We start from the raw sequence: 24,762 nt of genomic DNA on the forward strand, positions 1-24,762 counted from the left end.
CTTGTGCTTGCCAGGCAAGCACTGTGCTTCTGAGCTAAATCCCCAGCCCTTGAATTTTTAAATGAAATTCACATGTGTTATCTAGAAATATTTCAGGGACAAGAATTTGAAGAGAAAATATTTTATTATGATCCTTTGTTATGAGCATTCCAAAAAATGGAACCCCAGTCATTGAATGGCTAATTTGTTTTTGGTGCTTTTGTAAATGGTATTTTTTTTCTCCAGAAAAGAACCTCTCTGTAATACAAAATAGTCCAATCCCAAAAGTCCAGCACAAGAACAGAATATTAAAAGCCATTAGAGAAATGCAAAACATCACTCTAAAAGTTAAACCTATTAGAAGAAGTTAAACCTATTAGAAGACCTTGCAATACAAACCTCAAAGGCCCTTTGAGCTTGCAGTGAAGTGTGTCAAGTCCTAAAATAAAACGATTTCCAATCCAGGCTGATATATCCTGCAAAACTATCTTTAAAAATTGATGGAGAAATAAGGTATTTTCATGGTAAAGCACACATGAAATTCATGACCACCAAGCCAGAACTCCAAACAATTCTCAAGGATATCCTACAAAGAGAAAATGAAGTTAACTCTAAAAAAAGGCCCCCCCCCCAAAAAAATAAATAAAAAAGGCCCAATAGAATGAATATACCAGGTAGGTATACAGTTAAGTACAAGGGAAAGATAGGGATCAGCAACAGAAAAATAAGTCAGTGCCTATTGGTAATAACTCTCAATGTGAATGGTCTCAGTTCCCAAATCAAAAGGCAGAGACTGCCAGAATGAATCAAGAAATAAAATCCAATAGTTTGCTGGATATAAGAAATACATTTAACCCCAAAAGAAATTCACAGACTAAAAACCAAAGAATAGAAAACCATTCCAGGCAATGTAAACCTGAAAAAAAAAAAACCAGGTGTAGCTAGCCTATATTCAGACAATCTCGAGTTCAAGTCAAAAACTGATGAAAAGAGGCAAAGAAGGTTACTATATATTGGTTAAGGGAACAATCCAGCAGGAAGAGATAATAATTATTAATATATATGCACTGAATAATGGTGCACCCAACTTTATACAACAGAGACTACTGGACATAAAAGATCAGATAAACACAAACACAATTAGAGTGGAGGGCCTAAATACTCCTCTCTCACAGACAGTGATAGACATGAATAGGCAGATAAACTAGACAAAAAATCAACAAAGAAATATCAGAGTTGAAAAAAACCCTTGAACAAATGAACTTAAAAAATATATACTGAGTAGTCCACACAACAACAGAATACACTTTGTTTTCAGCAGCACATGGAAAGTTCTCCAAAACAATTCATATACTAGCAAATAAAGCAAGCTTAAGTAAATGTATAAGAATTGAAATTAACCATGCATACTGTCAGATCATAGTGCAATGAAGTTAGAAATCAATAATAAAAGAAAACACAGAAATTATGCAAATGCACGGAAACAAAGCAATATACTCTTAGATAAACTATGGGATATAGAAAAAATCAAGGAAGAAATAAGACAGTTTCTAGAACTAAATGATAATGCCAGTATGACATATTGGAACTTATGGAACACAATAAAAGCAGTTCTACAAGGAGAGTTTACAGCTGTGAATGTCCACATCACAAAAACAGACTGAACCCAAATAACCTAACGATGCACCTCAAGGTTCTAGGAAAACAAGAACAATCCTAACTCAAAGCTAGTAGAAAGAGGGAAATTATAAAGATTAGAACTTGGAACAAAACCCCCAAAAGAAAGAATCAAGGAATACAAGAGTTGGTTTTTTAAAAGAAGAAACAAAATAGGTGATCTCATCCAAAAAGGAGAGAAAAGAGCCAAATCAAGCAATTAGAAATGAAAAAGGTGAAATCTCCACAGACAGTGCCAAAATAAAAATGACAATTAACAACTACTTTGCACACCTATATGTCAATAAATTGGAGAGTTCAGAAGAAATAGATAGATTCCTAGATACATATGAATTACCAAAACTGAACTGAAAAGATTTAAAAACCATGAATAATCCAACAATAGGCAATGAAATTGAAGCAGTACTAATAAACCAACCAAGAAGAGCTGAGCTCTGAATAGATTCACAGCTGAATTCTACAGGAGCTTTAGGGAAAATCTAACACCAAACTCCTCTTTTGAAATCTTTCAAAAATGGTTGTGCCCACCCCAGCTATGGTCCTTGCCACTGCTTTGTAAGTTGACATCTGAGTCTCCTGATGTGGCCTGATCCTGGTGGCTGTGGCAGTGGTTGGAGGGTCCACCACCTGGCGAGACTTCTGTTTACTAGCTGTGCTCCTTCCTGGCTAGAGGTATTGCCAGATGCTGTGCTAAAACAATTGCTCCTTTGGATCAAGTAAAGGTTTTATTACATGCTCACAATTGCTATTACAAGCACTTAGAAGTATTTTCTGCATTGTGTGCTGTTCCCTGAAAGGAAGGATACCTTGGGTTGTATAAAGGAAATGGTGCCATGATGATGTGAATCTTTCTCTTTTTCTATAGTGCCATCCAGTTTATGGCATTTGAGCAGTATAAAATGTTGATTACTACAAAGCTGGGAATTTCTGGTCATGGTCATAGATTGATGGCTGGACCCTTGGCAGGCATGGTGGCAGTTATCTGTACCTACCCTCCTGATGTGGTCTGGGTATGCCTAGCCTCGCAGGTGAAAGGGGAACATACCTACACAGGAATTATTCATGCCTTCAAAACCATTTATGCAAAGGAAGGTGGTTTCCTTGGTTTTTACAGAGGCCTGATGCCAACTATAGTAGAAATGGCTCCATATGCAGCAGCTACCCTTTGATGTAACTTGTCAGCAAATGCAATTAGGAACTGTCCTGCCAGAATTTGAAAAGTGCCTTACCGTGTGGGAGACTATGAAGTATGTCTATGGGCTCCATGGGATCTGCAAGGGACTGTACCCTGGTGTATCTCTTAATTACATTTGCTGCTTATTTGATGTGCAAAAAATGTTCAGAGTTCATTTTTAGTTCATTTTTTGTCAAGCACATGAAATATATAAGAGAAAAGGATACAATACCTTTGTTGTATATATAAATAACTTCCACTTCATTTAGTAATAATTTTATAATCAAATGGCATTTAATACTAGCTCTGTAATATAAAGGGTGAAAAACCACATGAAGTACAAGTAGAAAGTTATTGGCTGTTACCCAGCTATTTTAGATCTGTGGGCAATTTTTGAAATAGAAAAAAATGGTTCTCATTGGAACCCTTGGCCAACTATTTAAAACTTGAAACAAAACACAAAGTGCATTTTTGTCTAGGTACTAGAGGTTTTATGTGTTGAGCAATGTATTATATTTTATTGAGTTAACTGATCAAAACAGATGCTCACTGACATTCTACTTAAAATGTTTATTGCCTAAATTTTCTTTTACCAGAAGCTGCAAATCTATTTTCCAAGAAATGCCAGTTGTTGCAGGCCCCTGAAATGATCACAAACAAACCAGAGAAACTCAATGCTTCTCTGATACAGGTGAGTATGCCTTTTGAAAACACCAGACCCTTGCAAAATACCCTAAACAAAACCAGAAAATAAGCTAAGAAAATGTAACTAAAGCTTATACAGCAAAGGTAGTTAATTAATCTTAATCTGTGAGGGACTCTGACATAAGTAAGAAACATGGGCAACGTAAACATCTCATAAATGAAGAAAAACTAGTTGACAGGCAAAAGAGAAATTTTAAAGTAAAGAAATTAAATCAAGAGATGGTCTTTTAAAAATTTCTGTTAAACAAGTTGTTAGCAAAGATTAAATAGTATTTCACGTTGTCCAGGGCATTTGAGTGCATGCAGTTCTGACTTCTGCTTGTAGGGGTATTTTGACATACTTTGTGGCTAGTAATTAAGCAATATATATTAAGACCTTAAATGCATATTGATCTAGCATTTGTGCTTCTAAGAACTTATCAGAAGGAAATATTCGGGTAAGTTTTCGAGGAATTATGGCAAAAGATATTTGTTGTGATACTATTGATACAGCAAAACAGAAAATTGCTTAAATGTTCATCATTAAGGAGTTGGTTAAATAAATTATAGTACACATGCTCAGTAAAATATAATGATGTGCATCTATCTTTATAAGTATATGTTTATGATATATTGTTAAAGCACAGAAGACAAAACAGTATGTATGATGTGATTTAATTTTGTTTAAGTTACTACCCCTAGATAGTAAGATTACTATTCTTATATGTTTTGATTTTTTTAATAAAAAGAATTTTAAATATAAAAGAATAAAAAAAGAAACATTGAGTTTAAACTTATAAGCCATATGAGTTGTCGGTTGTTATTTACATCACAGAAATATTTTTCCAAACTGATTTCTGAAAGGATGATGTTATCTTAGCTAATTAGCCCCATGATGGAGAGCTGTAGGAAAAAATACTTTCCATATTTGGGGTCTCATTTAATCCTCACAAATGCCCTGTGAATAGATTTTATGATCTCAGATGTGATAAATGGGAGAGCTGGGATTCGGTCTCAGGTTTGATCTTTGTCCAGAGCCTGGATTAGTTACATTGCATGAAGCTTACTCAGCTATTAATAAGAAATAAACCTCTCTCTGAAATCAAATGATAAGCAAATGGAAGAATGGATCCAGGTTTTAAATATTTACCTGCCAACATTAGAAGGAGCTAATTGTGCATAAAATAGAATATATATTTAAGTATGTGAAGCATTGGAAATGTGACTCTTTCAAAACTTGAGATATTTAGATTCAGATGACATTATACTTTTGAACTTTACGTAGGACACATTTATCAAAGGCTGCTTCTTAATAAGGCATAAGATCTTCTACTTACTTCTTCTTGGTGTCCTTGTGGTCCAACATGAAGAATTCCGCTTGGATCATTTCTGGAGTCAGTGTAACTTCTGTACTGTGATCACAGAGCTCACTGAAAAGTAATAAGATAGTTAGTAGGAACTGTTTTTCCTTTCCGACATAAAAATAGACTGAAATACTGTGGTCATTTAGGAGTTATGCGTTCCTTGTGGCTTTCAACATTGGTTTCATCTACTTTTGTTGAGTCTATGCTCAGAGAAACAAAGGTTGATAAATTGCTTTCCGCCAGCAAATGATAGGAGTAGTTATTTATAATCACAGAATGAAAAGCAACTATTAAAAATGGGGTCACAGATTTCATATTCTTTTTAAGTGCTATGAAGCATTTGGGCCACAAAAAAAAAAGCCCAAATGATTGAAATCATTCACACTATGTTCTCTGGCCACAATGGAATGCTATAGAAATCAATAGCAAAGAATAACTAGAAAGTCCCCAGTTGCTTTAGAATTAAACAATATATTTCTAAATATTCTATGGGGAAAGAAATTCAAGGGATCTAGGTTATCTTTCATCTTTTGGTAGTTTTCCGTAGAGCAGAGGTCAGCAAACTTTTCCTATGAAGATTTTTTGGGTTATACAGCCTCTGTTATAGCTACTCAGCTCTCCTATTATAGCATGGAAGGATCCATAGAAAATACATAAATGAATGGGTGTGGCTGTGTTACAGTAAAACTTTATTTATAGGCACAGATGGGATGCCAGATTTGGCCATGGGTCATAGTTTGCTGATCTGTGGCCTAGAACTTTGTTGTTTGATAGTTAAAGCTGAGTCCTGCTTGTTTGGCTTTCAGCTGGAAAAAGTGGGGAGAAAGAGCAAGAGAAGAGATAGATAGATCTCAGGAGCAGGCTATCTCATCTGCTTACATCCCATTGGCAAAGGCCTCATCAAATGGAGAGTTTAGCTTCAAGGGAGGCTGGGAAACTAAGTCTCTAGTTGCAGTGACTCTATGACTTTAGAAAAGTGAAGTGAATTTTTAGACATCAGTCATCTCCACCACATTCAGGTAAAGTGAGACGCTTTCAAGAGGAGCGAGGACAACAAAAGTGTGAAAATTTGGGGTCACAGTTAGGAACTCTTTATCCACCAACAAGACAGAAACAGAGGAAGACATGGCAGTTTTCTGTTAGGAAAATGCCTTTGAAAATAGCAGAAGGTTCTTCCAGTCCCGTAAGGCTGAAAACCGACCCTTACTGAGCAGCTGCTCTACGTGAGTCACTATGCTGATGCTTTGTAGACATTATCTTTCCATTAGCAGTTTCCTTGTCTCTAAACTGGGCATGGTAGCAGGACTTTGTCCTGGGGATGACATGAGACTGCTTGCCAAGCTTTGTCTGATACACATTTGGTGCTTGATAAAGGTTAATTACTGTAATTACCATTCTCCTCATCAGCATCGTATTTTCTCTTTTAATTTTGATGACCTTCTATGAAGGACCATTATCCCCATTTCAGAGATGAGAAGACTGAGTCGCAATAATGTGAACATCAGTGCTGAATGGAGGAGGGCTGTTTTGTTTTGGTCTGGCAGATGTCTCCCCAGTGGTCTGAGCCAGAGAACCCTCATTTTTCTGAAGCTTAAGCAAGCATGTGGTATCCTGCAAGGGTGGCAGCCTCTTAAATAAGGCCCTGATGCAGTGGCTCGAGTGGGAGGCTTTTCTGCCTTCCTTTGCAGACCTGGATTCCAAATTTAGAGGCCGAAGTTCTGCCAAGTCTCTGTGCATGTGGGCAGGTCTTAGAAGAACTGGATATATGCCTCGGATATTTAGGATTTCACTAATTGACTATTTACATGTAAAAATGTCCTGAAAGCACAAATATGGTATGTGTTTATAAAAGAAAGAAATAGAAACTAAATGCCACAAATACTTATTTTTGAGCATACACTGTGGAAAAGACACTGTAGTCTGGCAAGTAAGAAACCACTTCCTGTGATCACAGGATCTTACTCCAACCATGAATACAGCAGTTCTGTGCTTGAGCTACCAGGACTCTTTGCTCCATCACAATCAATGGTATAATTTAGAACATGAAAGTTTGAGTTTATTAAGCGGGGAAACGAATAACAGGGCTAAGGAGTGCAGATCAGCAAGAATGCTACAGAAGGATAGGTCCAGGTGGACTCAGCTGACCCAGCTCCTTCCTCTCTCGGTTGCAGGAATTGGGCCTTAATCCCCAAATATCAAAGTCCCTGAAAGCCTAAAATCCTTAAAATCAAATACTGAAAATAAAATTCTTGGAAAAAATTTAAAAACTCATTAAAGACATTTATTTATATTTAAAAAGGGGACTTATTTGTGAAATACACAAAAATAGGACAGAACACTTTGTAGGCCACTTTGATGGATTATAATAACATATATTTTTTGCATGCATAAGCCCTCAGCTATGTGAGTAACAGTATGGATATGAGAGGTATGAATGGACAGGTCATATTCATAATGAAATAGATGAAATGTAGCTGGGCATGGTGGCACATGCCTGTAATTCCAGTACTTGGGAGGCTGAGGCAGGAGGATCACTGCAAGTCTGAGGTCAGCCTGAGCTACAAAATGAGTTCAAGGCCAGCCTGAACTGCATAATAAGACCCTGCCTCAAAAAGACAAAAAAAAGTGAAATGTGGAAATGCACATTAATATGGTTGATAATTATGTATATCCAATTTTATAACTACAGCCATCACTTGAACAGTTGTACAAATAGGACATCTATTAATTTATTGGGGAAGTTTCAACATATTTATGTACATGCACAAGTACAAGGCATGCACAAAAAGTCAAATATAATAATGTACTTTCACATCAACTAATTTCACTTTCAGTCAAATTTATAAAAAATGTGTAAGATGAATCAACTCTACGTACAATTTATATGCTCAGTATTGGCAATGATGTGAAGATGAAGTATGTAGCACAGAAATTTGTAAAGAATAATACTGACAATGTTAAATAGTGGGAAAAACATGAGAAAAGAACCTACCATCTCTACCAAGAAAACTGAAAGCAGAATTTGACATCTGAGAAAAATGTACTACAGGGATATAATGGGGCAGTTGCACAGACACAGTCTATAAGAGCTGTTCCTTTTCACAATCATTAGCTACACTTTGAAGTCTTGCCTGAAGATGAATAGCTGCCTTGTTGTTCTTTATTTAGAGCATGGCTGCCCTCAGAGAATGTGCTCACATTCATTTCCTCTGTGCTACTCTTTTTGAAATTCTTCTGTGATTCAACATATACTGACATGGGCATTCCTATTAAAGTTTTCCATCTTCTACACCATGCTTTTATGTTGTTTTGGGAATGCGGACATCCATCCCACCTGCATTCTCACACAGGCCGCAAATAATACCAATAATAAACAGCAACACTGTTGTCTCAGTTGCCTTCATAGCTTACCATGCACACAATTATTTTTGAATCACTCAGTAATTCAATGGCTTCTTCAGGCTGTTGTGACTTTAGCTCACTAAAAGCCTTGAGAGGCCAAAAAGATATGCTGGAGCCACTTTATATCAGGCAAAATTTCTGGAGGCAAGCATAATATTGATACCAAAACCAGAGAAAGACCCAACCAAGAAAGAGAACTACAGACCAATCTCCCTAATGAATATAGATGCAAAGATACTCAATAAGATACTAGCAAATAGAATGCAGCAAATTATCAAGAAAATCATACATCACGACCAAGTTGTATGTGGTTTGATCCCAAAGGGCTCATGTGTGAGAGGCCTGATCCACCAGTGTGGTGGATGTGAGGTGCTGCCTCAAAGGGAGGTTGTCGGATTATTGAAGGTACAGTCCTTGGAAGGGAGTAAAGTCACTTCTGGGGACCTTGAGTTAGTTCTAAGGAAATCAAGTTTTGTCATAGTAACAGGAAACCAATATAGGAGGGTATATCTAAAACTTTATGTTATTTTGGTTAATTAAACTAGAAAACCTATATGGATTTTAATTTTGCCTGATATAAAGTGGCTTCTAAAATATGGAACTTCTAAGCTTCTCTCTGCATATTTTTTTTTAAGGGAGAAAGTAATGAGTGTAATCTAGAGGTATTTGCAAACAGGGCAACAGTAAGTGGTCTACCTGGGGACACGTGGCCTTCTGATTGAAAAGCTGTTCCGGGACAGGTGCACATGTACTGCTTGCCTCAGGTTTCCCATATCAGCAATGTAGCTGGATAGTGGGGGATGGTCCCCCCAGGCAGCATATTTTTGGGCTGGTATTTAAACAGGTTAACAGCCAGGTGTGGTGACGCACGCCTGTAATACCAGCACATGGGAAGCTGAGGCAGGAGGACTGTTAAGATTTCAAGACCAGCCTGGGCTACAAAGAGAGCTCAAGGCCAGCCTGAACTACAGAGAGAGACCCTGTCTCAAAAAGACAAAAATAAATAAATAAATAAACAAAAAGGTTAACATAGTCAGATATGTTGGCAGTTGGCAAATTGAAGGACTCCCCTGACTGGCACAAACTCTAGCTGTGCCACTGCACTGTTGGGTCTCTGATCATCAGGTTTAGATGGCCACAGGGACAGGAGTTTCAAAGGACAGGGGCTCCCTGGCTGTTGAACACTGACCCATAAAATGAAACAAAAGGCCCCTGTGTTCAGGCTTACATTGCTTTATTCCTATCCAAACCCTATCCATCTTTCATATAATAACCCAGGTCCACATGAGCATGGGGTCCTCCCAAGCCCATGACCACCTCTGCTCCCCCTCCCAGGAGCCCTAGGAGCACCTAACAGTCAGCACACAGGGGACTATCTGTTTTCCATCATTGATATGGGCAATGGTATATTTGGGCTCCACCTTGTCTGTCAAAAGGTCAAAAGCCCAGCACTGTGTTCTGAAGTCCCTCATGGCACCTTGCGTATTTTTAGAAAATAGACCACATCAGAGATCAAAGGCAAAGACAAAAACAAAAGTACCCTTCAACAGCTTCCAGTCTGTCTTCTTCCGGTAAGGCGTCCAGAGGGGCAGGGATGTCTACAGGAAGCATGACAGGGTTATAGGAGTCACAGCTGTGGAAGAATCACACGGTAGCCAAAGACAGTCACATAAACAGTCTTTTCCAAAGCATTTTCACTTTCCCACGGGTGAGGCCTCTGTCCACCCTCCCTGACTCCTGAATATCACCTGTGTTTCTGGAATAGGCAAAGGCAGGGGGTGCAAGAGGCCCATGTGAACCTTAGAGAAAGCTGCCAAGTGTAGAAGCAGAATCAGAGGAGGGGCTGGGATGTGGCTCCATGTCAGAGCACTTGCCCAAGGCCCTGCCTATCCCCTGCACTGAAAAGAAAAAGTAGTGTCAAGCATGTAAAATTATGTTATTTCCTGGAGTGGGGGAAGGGCTAGTCAGATAATTTCCTTTTTGTCCTTAATGTTTTCCCCACCTTTGTCCTTCTCCTTAATCATGCTATCCAATTGCAAACCTTCCCCACTCTGCTAGACATTGTTTGGTATCATAACTTTAGGGCTTAATATAAAAGTTCCTAAGTGTTAATTAAGGGCATTGAATGATTAAGTTAGGGAGAAGAAAAATGTGTCATTATTTTAAAAGTTGGCAGCACATTTGTTTTAAAATGGTAGTGAAGCAGGAGGTAGAGAGGAGAAATTCCTGAAGAGGAAATTGACTCTCAAAATGGCTGAGGAGGGCTTGTTTCTAACAGCTGGACCACAGCTGATCAAGAAAAGAGTGTACCTGAGCTATAGGCTTCTTGGGGGCCCAAGATAAAGTCTTTGGAAGCTACAGAGTGCTCTCACCTCTAACTAAGCCATGCCTAGGGGTGCATGTGCTATAGAATATCTTAAACAACTGAAAGTGACCCCAACTGAATTATAATTTATTAACCTCTTTTACATTGTCGTTTTGACCTCCCACCTCCTGCATGGACTTTGGGTATGATGACAGTTCTTTAAAGGTCCATAGAAGGACTACCCACACCCCCACAGAAAGGAGACTTTTCCCTGCATGAATAGTACCAGTTCAAAGGGTTACTTCCTTCCTGTGAAAACCACATATAGGCTCTGACATCTGGCTTCTCCTAGGGCACGGGCTCTTTTCACTGGCCTGATTCCACTCCGAGTGTGTCTTTGCTAATAAATATAGGCTTTCATTTCTACTGTGTGTCTTGCTCAGTTCTCTGTTTGTGATACCAATGGTCCATGGCAGTCACCACAGTTGGAAACAGTAGAATGAAAACTTGCTGTTTCTGGTCTCAATTCCTTCTTTACAAAATTTTTACAATATTAAGGGCATAACAACTGATCATATAACAGCAAAGGGAGCAGGAGAAAGGACACAGTGGATACAAGTTTTCAATAGGTTTGTGGAAGAAATTTTTGAGGCTTGAAGGAGTTCTGCCTCATAAAAAGGAGCAGAGAGTAACCCATGGAAGGGAGGTGACCTGCTCCCAGCTGTGGGCTGAAGGGAAGGTGGGAGCAGGAACAGAAAGAAGAAGTTGACTGAAGGGTTCTTTGTGTGTGCACACAGGACTTTGAGATAAGAGTCATCCCTGTTTTGTTCTTGGACAAAAGTGTATTTGCTCCCCAAGTGTGGAGATTGGCAGAGAAAACTATGGCACCATGATTTTTACACAGGGAAAAGAGAATGGGGAAGGCATCTGTGAACTGATACATAGAAATTTCCAGGAGATATTATTATAGAGAGCTAAACTAGGTAGAAATAATATAGGAAGTCAGACAGGGATAGACCCTCAAAGAAGTCAGTGTTGAAGATGGGACACATTGCAACCGTGGGTGGAGGCGCATTTATTGAAGGCTAGGCCTCAAGAGAAAGATGAAATGACTACATCTCCATACTTGCCTGAGGGATAAAGGAGGAAGACTGATACTCTAAAAAGGCATTAATCACCTAGGTGAGGGGCCAAGGCGTCTTTGACCCACCCCTCCCAGGAAAGGTCCTTGTTCCTTCCATGCACACTTGCTATGTGACTTACTTCCCCACTGGATCAATATTACCTAAGTGACTATACTTGTAATCTTACTGGTTGATTATAGTTTTTTCCACCTTATACCCAACTTGTGACTTTGTTCTATAAAGCCTCCCTTGTAAGTAAAGTCCAAGGCAACCCACTTTTGGGGTCCCTTTCTGTCTCTCTTAGGCAGAAGCTACCTTTCCCACAAAAAATATTTCCAATTTTTAACCTCCATTGATCCTAGAATTCATTCTTCACTTTTAGGGCACATGAACTCAGCATATTGGACATAGAGCAGGTTGGTAGCTATAACATATCCCTTATAGCATTTGGAGGTCCTATATCATCTCTATATCAATATTACTAAGTGAGAAAAGGAAATTAGGAAGAGCATATATAGAGTGCTAGTTTTTGTATAAGAAACAAAGAAAAAATAAGTACATTCTGCTCAGCATTACAAAGAGGAACATGGGAAGGATAAGTCAGAAGGTCAAGCTGGTTCCCTTCCCTGGGAGAAATGGGGCCTTAGCACAGTGGGAGGGAGGGACATTTCCCTGAGTAGGACCTTTTGTGTAGATTTGAATTTGGACATCGTGTTGATGTTCTACTTTTTTTTGAGACAGCATCTCACTATGTCGCCCAGGCTAGCCTTGAACTTGTGATCCTCTTGGCTCAGCCCACTAAGCGCTGGGATTACAAGCCTGTGCCGCTATGCCTAGCCAGATGTTCTACATAATGAAAAGATAAAACTAAATCAAAAAGGGAAATTTAAGAAAACTGAAACAGTTCCACAATCATAACAGATAGAAAGAAGGAGAAAGAAAAGAAGAAGGAAAAGAAGAAAAAGAGTGAGGCAGGGAGTAGGGGAGACAAGAGAAAGAAACAGAGAAAAAGGGAAAGAAATAACCTAATTTAAGTATTTAACTATACCTACATACTCATGGTCTTGGGTGGAATAAAGATTAAGGAGATAACTGCAAATAAATCTGAGTTTTACTTAATGAGGGTTGTTTATTAAAGTTTTTACAGATGAGATGATTCTTAAACTGTTTTAGATGTGTTATAAGATTGAGTAATGTATTCTGTTAGGAGCCAGGGATCTCACAGGTGGAAAAGGGATATAAATATGGAATGGGGAGAAGCAAGTATTAACTGTGCATGCAGAGTGAAATTGCAGGGTTTGGTATAATCCAGGACTTTGTATGTGCACATGTGTTTACATGCAGATGTATGTACATATTACATACATATCTTTGCATATGTGTTAAGAACCCCCTGCTTTATCTGCTTAGGAGGGCAAAATACAAAAACATCCCACTAGCAGTGTGTCCACGTAGCACCGATTTTATTCTGTAATCCCATTCCAGGTTAGCTCTACTCACCAACTTCATAACAAAGAATCGGGTTCTAATTGACTGTTCTCCCAAACACATGGAGAGTACACGTGGTCAGAAGGTATTTCTATTGAGAAGAGGGACTGAGGAGGGGCCAGTTGGACCAGCCTCCAGAGACTCACTGGTCTGGGATGACAGGGTGGCAACAACAGAAATTTTCATAAAACAAAATGAATTCCATTTTAAGTTCTGAGATCATGGTCCTATTATCATCATCATTACTGTTGTTTGTGTTAATATATTCTTTTAAAATGGAAATGGTGATTGCAGTACATGGTAGTTGGATGTTTTTGTTTTGTTTTTACCTTAATATCCTTATTTGACAAAGTAAAACTGTGATAACCTTAAATCAGTTCCCAAAATTATTCTGAGTATTTTACTCATCTACAAAATCTGAAAGTCTAGGCACTACTGGATTAGATAATTTCTTTGGTTGCTGCTCAATCTCAGATTGTATGGAAGTCCATAGAGATTCAAGAAATTCTCCTAAAGAGTAAGGAAATTCACTAAAGAGTAAGGAAATTCACTAAAGAGTAAGGAACTCAATAAGCTGTTTGGATTCTATGGATACAAAGACAGCCTGGAATAAATAAATGGTAAATAGCCATACTGTATGGTTTGATAAGATGCAGCTATATCTCAAGGTCAAAAGCTAGAAGAAAACCTCAGAAGTTATAGAACGGGATTTATTCAAGCAAAGTGGTTGCAAAATTGAAAAGTAATGAATGGATTTGTAGGAACCTATTACGGATGGAATGTCTGTGTCAAATGTAACTCCCAATGTGGCTGCATTTGAAGTGGTGCCTTCTGAAGGTGATTAGGGCCTAAGGGTGGAACCCTTGAGAATGGGATTAGTGCCCTTAGAAGAGAAGTCCTGGAGAGCTGCCTTGCTCCTCTTTCAGAGCGAGGACTCAGCAAGAAGGCATCACTTATGGATCAGCCCTCACTAGACACCAAATCTGCCAGTGCTTTGATCTTGAACTTCCCAGTCTTCAGAACTGTGACAAATATATTTCTATTGTTTACAACCAACTTACACTATGGTATTTTGTTATTGCAGCCTGAACTGATTAAGACAAGTTTAAGAGCTTAGTGTGGTGACACAGCCTATAATCTCAGTTCTGTGGGAGGCCGACGTAAGAGCATTTCGAGTTGAGCCCATCCCAGGCAACTTAGTGACTTACTGAGATCCTGTCTCAAGATAGAAAAATAAAAAGGGTTGGGGATAGAGCTCATTGCTCAGGTCCTGGGTTCAATTCCCAGTACCAGGGGTGAGGTGGGAGGCAAAGTTTTAAAAAGGAGTCACCATTATTATTCTGTAATTGTTTTTAGAAATAATAGCTAACCTAGAATTCAGTGGAAATCCATGATGAGAATGTAGAAGACCCCTGGATTTTGAGCTGTTATGTAACTGCAGTTTATTTAAAACAAACAGGCCCAAGACAGCATTTGGGCACAGAAACAGAGAATAACAAACCATGGTGGGAGAATTTCCCTTAGTTCATGTAGAATTCATGTGTAATTCACGGTGATTGCAAGCCCAAGGCAAATGCATCTGACTAGTTCTTTAAAGAAAAGCCTTGGGAGATTTTTTTGCCCCCTAAGGACATCGCTTTGGAAACAAAAATAGGCCATTTTTATGCTAATTCTTGGGACTTGTGTAAGTTCATAGCAGGTAGACATGGGCAGTCCCCACTTCCTATCACTTCCCATTGTGCTTATTCAGTCTCCTGACAGCACTGCAGACCCACTGCATGGTCCTGGTTACACGAGTCACACCTAAAGTGTCCTCTTATCCTCAGCAAAATGACAACCCACCGAGGTGGTGATGGTGCCATCTGGTGGCAAAGGAGTGACTGCAAGGTTTGGCAGCAGGCTGAAGACGGCAGTTATCAAGGTGTGCAGCAGCCACGACGCAAGGTGCTTCATATGATCATTTAATTTCGGTCCATGCAACAGCCCAGGGGGGACCTCATCATCACCGCTGTTTCACGGATAGGGAAATGACCATTCAAAGGGCGTAAGTAAGAAGCAAGTCGCCCAACCACAGAGGGCCGGGACACCGCCCACCAGGACCAGAGGCAGGTCTCTAACACCCAGGCTTTCCTTCTTACTACAATGACATTGTTTCCCCTGGCTCTGGAGATTTTAGATTTATTTAAAAGTAGGCTAAAATAAAGAACAAGATGGCCGAGTTTATTTTTAGGTGGCAACAGGTGAATGAAGAACAATGGGACAGGCACAAGCCTGTCTGAACTCCTGTCGTGCCCCAAATCCCAGCGGGGTGCTTTCTGTTTATCTCAGGCAAAGGGGAGCAGCAGAGAAAGGGAGTTCCTTGGAAGAGACAGTGCATGGATGAGGCTCAGGGAGTACAGTCACATCTGCCTCAATTCAAGGGCAGGTTTTCTGGCTGGTGATGAAGGAAGCAGGCAAAGAAAGTGTTCTAGGGTCAGAAACAGATCTCCTCAAATACCTGGGGTGCAGCGGGTAGTGGACATGGGGTAACTGAATGCTGGGTGCCTTAGTCCACCTTCTGCTGTTAACAACACCAGACTGGGTAAATTGTAACCAGAGCGGTTTATTTTGGCTCACAGTTCTGTCCAAGGTTGAGGGCTTACCTGTGGGTAGTCTCTATCTTAGAAGGGTCAGGCAGGGCTGAGAGTGCCAGAGACTGGAACCTCTTCCAGTGCATGATTCCAGGAATAATGTCCTGTGGTAAAAGTTGGCACAGGGTTATGATGTAGAAAGGAACTGTCTGGTAGGATAAAGTCTAGGAAGGACTTTATTTCGTCCAGATGACTGTTTTCAAGTCACAAAGGTTAGTTCCAAAAGTTAGCACTTCATTAAGATTAATTAAATGTTCGGAAGCAAAAAGGCAATTGCTCCAGCAAGGGCACTAAAAAAGGTAACACAGAATGAGAAACAAAGGAGGGGAGACCCCCCTAAATTACAAGCAACATGCTGCAGTGATGGAGGGAGGATGGGCCCTGAGATCTGTGTTGATGACTATGAATGAGGTGCTAATGTTGCGTTTGCAGAGCACTGGGAGCTCATCAAGGGGCATGCCACACAGGGGACAGGCTGTGCACATGCACTGGTGACATGATGATGACTGCTCTCAGGAGACCGGGAGCTCAGCTGAGTGCAGGGTGTGTCATGGGATGAAAGAGGCAGGCAGGTGATCAAGAGCCTCATGGGTGATACCAATGCGCTTGGAGCCCCTCCTGCTGGCAGCAGAGCTCCACTGAGGGCTTCTAAGCAGGAACCACCATGATCAGACTTGCTAAAGGCAAATTTCCACAGAGGCCTGATTGGAGCAGTGTGAGCCATGGGGGAGACCAAGGGGAGACTGGCAGGCTGTATAAACGGCAGGCTGGTTAGGTACAGGAAATGAACCAGGGGGAGGGATTGAGGGTCACACGAATTCCATGCACAATGCCAAATTCTACATAAAGTGTCACCCACAGAACAAAAAGGCAAGTGGGTTACACAGGGTGAGGAGGCAGTTTGGGGCACGACTGGTGGAAGCTGGGCAGAGATAATGATCTGGGTTGGGGACTGATTGAGTTTGAAGGGCCTGTGGGGAACCCTCAAGGGTTCCTGGATATTTAGGACAGGTTGGTCATGTGGAGAGAGAAGGAATTCTTTGGAGCCAGTGCTTTACTGCTCAGTGTCAGCTATGCTTTTGTCCATTCTGATGATTCTATGCTTATTGGGATCAAGATAGAAGGAGGTCAGGCCACGGGGTTCTGCTTAGGAGGTGACCATTTTTGCATGGTGGAAATATGAATAAATGAGCATTAGATGTCGCCTGTAAGGGGGAAACAGTGCGGATGCTGGAATATGGGCAGTGGGGAGCCCGAGAGGTGGGTTCTGACAAGACAGACGTGGTCCTGAGTCTCTGCCTGGATCCCAGGAGGCTGTTGGCAGGAGAGCTGCTGTTTGCAGCTGTGGTTAGAAGCCTCTTTTTTTCAGTCCCAGCTGTGGCCCTCTGACTTTGTCCCTTGCCTCTCCCTGTAGCCCAAGGCTAACTCTGCCAGGGACCAGGCTGGGGGGCATTACCGTGTGATGGAGAAACTGCTTCTGGGTGAGAGGAATGCTGGAGCCACGGTGCACCTCGTGGGTGAACTTGTACTTGGGGTGAGTGCACAGATGGTAGTCTATCAATGTTTCTGAGTAGGTCAAAGGGTGCTTCACAGCAAATAAACCCGGGTTGGGATTCTGCAGAGGAGAGGAGAAAAAGAATTTTCTGTTTACTGGTTTCCAAGTGAGGACCAAGGGTGGGGTCAGCTAACATCCTCTGTGGCTCCTACTGGCACTAACACTCATCTAGAAGAGAGAAGCTGAAGAGCAGAGATGCCCAGAAGTTGGCCACATTTTAAATGGTCACAGTCATTCATAAATGCTGCTTTGCTGGCTTAAGGGCTTCTCTGCATGCCTTGTGAATTTACTAACCTCACATGGAAACAAGTATAACTGAAAATCACGTCTGAAAGTATTTGTTTCTAGTTATGATGGATTAGGGGAAATTATTAAATAAGCAAACTAGTTTTCAAAAGCAAATGAGCTTCTGGTTCTGAGAAGAAAAATAGCCTCTTAGAAACTGCTTTAAAGAGAAGACAGAGAGTGACATTTGATACACTGGAAATACCAACATTTAACATTGTTTAGGTAATGTTTTTAATTCCGGAAGGCTCCATTGGGATGTAGTATCTGGTTTTTAGTGAGATTTTCTTTCTTTCTTTTTTTTCCTTAAAACTAATTCTCTGGCGGAACTAATGGAGTCACAGAACAATTATATCACAATACTAAAATCTAGAGCCTTTTAATGTTCTTTCCAGAGCTTGTGCAACAAATACCCTACTTTTGTCCCAAACAGCATGTATTTTCCTTGACAGTTGTTTAATCTCAAATGTTTAAGAACCATTAGGCTAAGATTTTGTTCATTTTCTTTGTGTGATTTTTCTGACAAAAAACCCCCCACATAATTCCACTTGACTTATGGAGTCCTGATCTCACTGCCAAGAAACAAAGGCCCCCTCCCTTGACTTCCATTTAAAGGACTTCTAGCTAGATGGGAGGCATTTCAACTACCCCATGCACATCTGGGAGTGTCCAGATGTGGCGTGCAGGTGCGTCAGGAATGCAGGAGAGACTGTGGGCTGTGGGTGCAGAGAGGCTGAGCTGCAGTGCGGCCAGGATGAGGGTCTTGGGGAAGATGCAGAGGGGGCTCTCTGCTGAAGGCAAGGATGTAAAGGAGCGGCAGGCAGGGAGCCCTCTGAGGGTGTCTGCAAGACCACAGTGACACAGCAACAAGCCCCCACCCCCGTGAGTCCCTGCAGTTGAGGCAAGAGTTGGGCTGCATAGAAGAGGTGGTGTGATGGGAATGGGGCCAGCCACGCTCTGCAGGGGGAAGAACGGGGCAAAGGTGCATAATACCAGGGAAGAAGAAATTAGCTATGTGCCCTCAGGAGTGTCTCCTACTGTGGTTGACTAAGGGCAGGAGAAGGTGCTAAATGAAAGCAATGTTTTTATAATTACCAATAACACCGTCTCCAGCAGCTATCATACTTGGGATTCCCGTTCGTGGCCATCACTTCCAGAGTGCAGTGGTCTGCACAGTCCTTCCAGGATAATTTCAGTTTTCATTTCCCTTGAAGTAGTGCATGCATACGGGGGTGTCTCACCAGGCTGCGAGGACTTGCCGTGAACAGCCATGGACTCTGTGGTGCTGCCTGTCCCCAGGCCCATCCCAGAAGCAGCTTCTTTCCTTTGTTTCTAGATTTCGTACCTCTGATGGTCACAACACTAATTCTAAACATTATTCTTCTACTTCTTGATTATCAGTCTCACACAGTAGCTACTGAATCATCACTGTGTAAGGTAAAAGTTTGGCGCAGCTACATATGGGAATGAACTTCTTTCCAATTTTGAAAATTACACTGTCCTTTTTAGTAACTTACCTTTTTACTTGAAATGATGCGCTTGTACCCTTATTTCTTGTCTCATTATTATTCTGAGACAGAGTCTCCTTACATTGCTACTGCTAGTATCCACTTGCTGGGATCTAGTGATCCCTTTTGTCTCAGCCTCACAAGTAGCTGAGACTTCAGGTATGTGTCATCATACCCACCTGATCATTTTATTTTATTTATTTATTTATTTACGTATGTAGTACCGGGGATTGAACTCATGACCTTCTGCTTGCCAAGCAGGCGCTTATGCCACTGAGCTATATCCCCAGCCCCTGCCTTGTCATTTTAAACTGAGCATTTCAACTTCTCTTTGGGTGAAATGAAAACATTATTATTTCTGTGCTTTCCTGTGCCTTTTCATCTCTCTTCCACAGTGTTACTTTTATATTATTGACATTCACATTCTGGAACCAGAACCAAGACTTTCATGTTCTGTTTACAGGTTGTCCCAAACAGTTGAAAACTATTGAATAGCATTTGTTTTGTTGTAAATGTGTAAATATGTTTCTTTGCAAGGCCTTCGATTATATGTTTTGTGTGTGAAGGTTCAAGATCATGGTGGGTGTGTAGCTTGAAGGTAAAGTATTTGCCTAGGACTTCTTCCCAGCATGGCACAAATCAAACCAAACCAACTTAAACTAAACTCAATACTATAGCTGTTGGAAAAAAGCTGCAGTATCAATGCTAAATAGATTCTATTTTAAAATTTTCTATAAACCCTTAAAGCATATCAAATTTTAGTTTTCAATTTTGTTTGCTATTTGGAACACCTGTGGACATTTGCTGATTTTTTTTTTTTCCTCCTACAGCTTATAGTTTCCTCTCCTCCTCCCTTGTCCTATCCCTTCCCCTCCCCTTTACTCTCTCCCTTCCTCCCTTGTTCTTTCTTTCTTTCTTTCTTTCTTTCTTTCTTTCTTTCTTTCTTTCTTTCTTTCTTTCTTTCTTTCTTTTCTCTTCCTTCCTTCCTTCTTCCTTCTCTCTCTCCTCTCTCTCTCTCCCTCTCTCTCTGTCTGTCTCTCTCTTTCCTTCTTTCTGGTATTGAACTTAGGGCTTAGCACTAATGTTCTACCACTGGGATACATCCTTAGGCTTTTAACAATATTTTTAAATTTTGAGACAGGGTCTTGCTCAGTAGCCCAGGCTGGCCTTGAACATTCCTCCTGCCTCTCAGGCTCTGGAGTAGCTAAGATCACTGGCTTGCATCACCACTCCTGGCTATAATCACTCTTTCTTTTACTTGAATGTTGGGCCTTTGAGAATCCTTGAGTGTATCCATTCTCTCAACTGCACGGTTGGTGTGTGGAGTCCCACTTTCCCAGACATCTCTCCTCCATGGCCCTTTTTCTTCCCTCTTTTAGGCTTCATGCACAGATGTCACCTCAGAGCTTCACTGTAATGCTTTACTAGTTATCACCAGTATTTCTTTCCTTCTTTTGGTCTCTTTTCTTGGGGTATACTAATAGTTTCTTTCACTGCTGTATTGGTGTAGATTGGTATACAACAAACCACATATTTGAAATATACAATTTGATATGTTTGGACATAAATTATATCTGCAAAACCATCACTGCCATATAAATCCTGTGATGAACATTTCCATCACCTGCTAAGGTTATTTCAGGCCCTTTGTCATCCTTCCATTCCCACTTCCTGTCCCTCCATTCCTGTCCACTGACCCCACCCTCAGGTAGACAGTGACCTGCCCTCTGTCTCTATGGGTTACCTTGGATGTTTCAGACTTTTATATAAATAGAACAATACAATATGTGCTCTTTTTTTCTGATTTCTCTTGCTCAGCACAAATTATTTTGAGAATCATCCATGTTATATTACCAAGAGTTCCTTCTTTTTATTACAGAGGAATATTTTGTTGTATATTTATACTACAATTTTTTTATCCATTAACCTTCTGATGACCCCCTACCCTAGCTTTTAGAACATATAAAGCTGCCATGAATGTTCTTACACAAGTCTTAGAAAATCCAGTGTAAGGGGAAGCCAAACCACTCCTGGATCACAGCACACACCCGCCCCCGCTCCAGGTCTGGCATACCTGGACCATCTTGGGAGAGCTTTGGGCTCTCTGAGGCAAGGAGCCAGCTCTTCAGTGGAGGTCTACCTCTGCAATAGTCTCACAATCACTCTAGTCTCCTTACCAGGAAAAGGAGCACTGTGAGTAAGAGACACAAAAACCAAGGCTTTGGAGAAATGGAAAGCCAGAGAGCAGGCATAAGAGACAACACTCCAGCACTTGGGAATTTGAAAACAACAGCAAGTAACCAAGGCCTGGGAGTGGTGGGACCATGGGGAGAGAGGTTTGACTGACCCAGAGATAATTAGCAATCCATTGCTCCCTAGTATTGCACTAATGGGACATTAGTGTGTGCCCATGGGGAAGCCCTGGGCGAGAAGAGGGCAAGGAGCCCAGGGACTGCACCAAGTTCATGAGAATGAAGCCCTTGGGATGAGTGAAAAAGGACCATGAGGAGAAGGACAGAGAATGGTGCTTGGGTCAGAGGGCTTCTGCTAAAGGTTTGTGGAGGGAAGACAAGGAGGTGATTGCAGTATTTGGCACACAGTGAAGGGAGCAAGAGTTAGAGGTCGCTGGCAGAAGTCAGCAGACAGCCAAGGCTGGGAAAGCTATACCACATCTGCCCTGCCCAAAGTAACTGAGGTGGTCAGATCTTGGGACAAAAACAAAAGACTACAGGTAGCCAAGCCTAGAGCACTACTTGCAAGCAGGAGGCTGGCCCAGAGGGAGAGCAGGATCAGCAGGTTTTCTTGCTCACAGGCTGGCATTTAAGTAAACAATGGGGCTGGGGAACAAAATACTTCCAGACCTTCCAACTACCCCAAAGTACATCCAAGGGGCACTGATGAGAAGGAAAGCAGTAGCCATGTGGCCAAATTGCTTGAAATAATCTAAGAAGAAACAAAGAAACTTGATAAGCTCAAAAATGATATAATCATCCTGGTACCAAAAAAAAAAAAAAAAATGATATAATCAAACAAACACTTTGGACTTAATAAACAAACTGATGAATGAGCTTAAAGAAGATTCAAACAAAAAATTAGAAGAGCTAACCAAAATGATTCAAAATATGCATGACAAATTTACCAGAGAATTACAGTCCATCAAAGTGCCAAACAGAAATTCTGGAGATGAAGAATTCTACTAAAAGTATGAGCAGCAAAAATGACCAATGTGAGCAGAGAATATCAGATCTAGAAGATAGATGCATGAGACCATATACTCAAAGATACATTAAAAACAATAAGAGAACAAGGAAAATTGATCCAACAGCTACTAAATAACACCAAAAAGACTAACTAGAGTTAGAGAAAAGTCGGAGGACAGCACTCATGGAACAAAACTATCTGTTCACAGAAATCATAGAAGAAAACTTTCCAAGTATAGGGAAAGAAGGGAAAGAATTCAATATACAGGTGAGTGAGTCATATAGAACCCTACATACCTATGACTAGAGAACAACCTCTCTATGACATTATAGTTAAAATCCCAGAAGTCTAACACAAAGACAGAATTTTAAAACCTGTGAGAAAAAAGCAACAAAGCACTTATAAACCCATTAGGATTACAGTAGGCTTCTCAACTCAACTCAACTTTAAAGGCCAGAAGAGCTTGGAATAAAGTGCCCAAGTTATAAAACAAAACAATTTCCAACCAAGGCTAATATATTCTGAAAAACTATCTTTCAAAACTGATGGAGAAATAAATACTTTCCATGATCACCAAGCCAGCACTCCAAAAAATTTTCAAGGACGTCTTGAGAACAATGAAGCCAACAATGCCAAAAAGGACAATGTAAAGGATATATTAAGAAGAATGAGCAATTAAACAAAAGGTGAGACTAAAATAATGAACAACAGAAAAATAATGCAGTGACAGGAATAGATCAATATCTTTCACTAGTAACTCATTATAAATGGTCTCAACTGCTCAATCAAAAGACAGAAATCAGGAGACTGGATCAAAAAACAAAACTCAATGTTATGTTGCATATAAGGGACACATCTAATCCAGAAAAAAATTCATAGACTAAAAATTATAGGATGGAAAACAATATTCCATGCACTAGGAGTCAGAAAATAGGCAGGAGTAGTTATCCCATTTTCAGACAAAGTGGATTTCGGGCCAAAACTGATCGGAAGAGGCAAAGGTCGCTACATATTAGTTAAGGGAACAGTTCAACAGAAATAGATAACAATTGTAAATATATATAGCAAATACCAGCACACCCAACTTTATAAAACAAACACTACTGGACATAAAAGATCAGATAAACATCAACACAGTCATAGTGGGGGACTTTAGCATCTTAGTTTCACAAATAGATCAACTAGACAAAAAAATCAACAAAAAATTAGTTGAACCATACCTTTGAACAAATGGACTTAATGGGTATCTGTAGAGTGTTATGTCCCACAACAGAGCACACATTCTTCTCAGCAACAAAATAGACCATACACAACCCCAAAAGCTTGCTTAAGTAAACACAAAAGAATTTATCTCATATATATTATCAGATCATAGCTCGCTGAAACTAGAAGTCAATGGTGAAAGAAACCAATCAAACACCTGGAGGTTAAACAGTACATGCTTAAATAATCAGCCGGTCAGAGAAAAAAACCAAGGAAGAAATTGAATAGTTCCTAGAATCACATGATATAACATATCAGAACCTATGGGACACACTGAAAGCAGTCCTAGAGGGATGTTTATTGCTATGAATGCTCATGTTAGAAAAAAAGAGTGAGCCCAAATAAACAAACTAATGATACACCTCAAGTTCCTGAAAAAAAGATCAAATCCAAGTTAGTACCAAGAAGGAAAGTATATATATCAGAGTGGAAATTAATGAGGTCAAGACTAAAAAAAGTACAAAGAATTAATGAATCAAAGAGCTGGTTCTTCAAAGGAATAAGCAAAATGGACACTTAGCCAAACTCACCAAAAGAAAGAAAAGATCCATATCAATGTAATTAGAAATGAAAAAGGCTAAATCACAATGAACATTGCTGAAATCCAGAAGGTTATTAGTAATTAGGCATTGGGTCCTGACTTTTCTTTAGGGCTTTGACTGTAAAATCAATTTCTTTAATAGATTCAGAGCTATTTGACTATTTATGTCCTCTTGAATAAGATTTCGTAGTCTATGCCTTTATCTAAATTTGCATATTTAATTTAAGTTGTTGAATTTACCAGCATAAGGTTTTTTCATGATATTAACTTATTGTTTTAGAATCTGTAGTGATGCTATATTTTTCATTCATGATATTGGTAATTTGTGTCTTTTATCTTTTTTTCCTGATCAGTTAGGTTAGAGGTTAGGCTATTTTATTTATTTTGTAAAGAAAAAATTTTTTCTCCATTTTTTATGTTGCTTCTCTTTGTTTTTCAGTCTGATGCTTATTCTTTTCTGCTTAGTTAGGGCTTAATCTACTCTTTTGTTCTAATTTCTTTTTTTTATTTTAAAAATAAAAGAAGGAAAACATTAACAAACAGACAACCATTTACAAAATAGCAAAAGAACAATACAAACAA

General features: G+C 40.0%; 1 protein-coding gene and 1 pseudogene across 3 annotated transcripts in view; one reads left to right on the plus strand and one right to left on the minus strand.

Annotated features, from left to right (window-relative positions):
• Cfap221 (cilia and flagella associated protein 221) overlaps positions 1–24,762 on the minus strand; it is a 121,585-nt gene that overhangs the window by 30,570 nt on the left and 66,253 nt on the right. For all 3 annotated transcript variants that reach the window (XM_005397660.1, XM_013521060.1, XM_005397661.2), the window contains exons 20-23: positions 17,284–17,442; positions 15,840–15,931; positions 9,821–9,913; positions 4,852–4,944 (exon numbers count right to left, since the gene is read on the minus strand). In XM_005397660.1, coding sequence (XP_005397717.1) covers positions 4,852–4,944; positions 9,821–9,913; positions 15,840–15,931; positions 17,284–17,442 — 437 coding nt within the window. The remainder of the gene's footprint in view (positions 1–4,851; positions 4,945–9,820; positions 9,914–15,839; positions 15,932–17,283; positions 17,443–24,762) is intronic.
• On the plus strand, positions 641–2,825 carry LOC102003214 (annotated as a pseudogene).

This window comes from Chinchilla lanigera, unplaced genomic scaffold (assembly GCF_000276665.1).
Source record: "Chinchilla lanigera isolate Chin_1 unplaced genomic scaffold, ChiLan1.0 scaffold00058, whole genome shotgun sequence".
Lineage (NCBI taxonomy): Eukaryota > Metazoa > Chordata > Mammalia > Rodentia > Chinchillidae > Chinchilla > Chinchilla lanigera.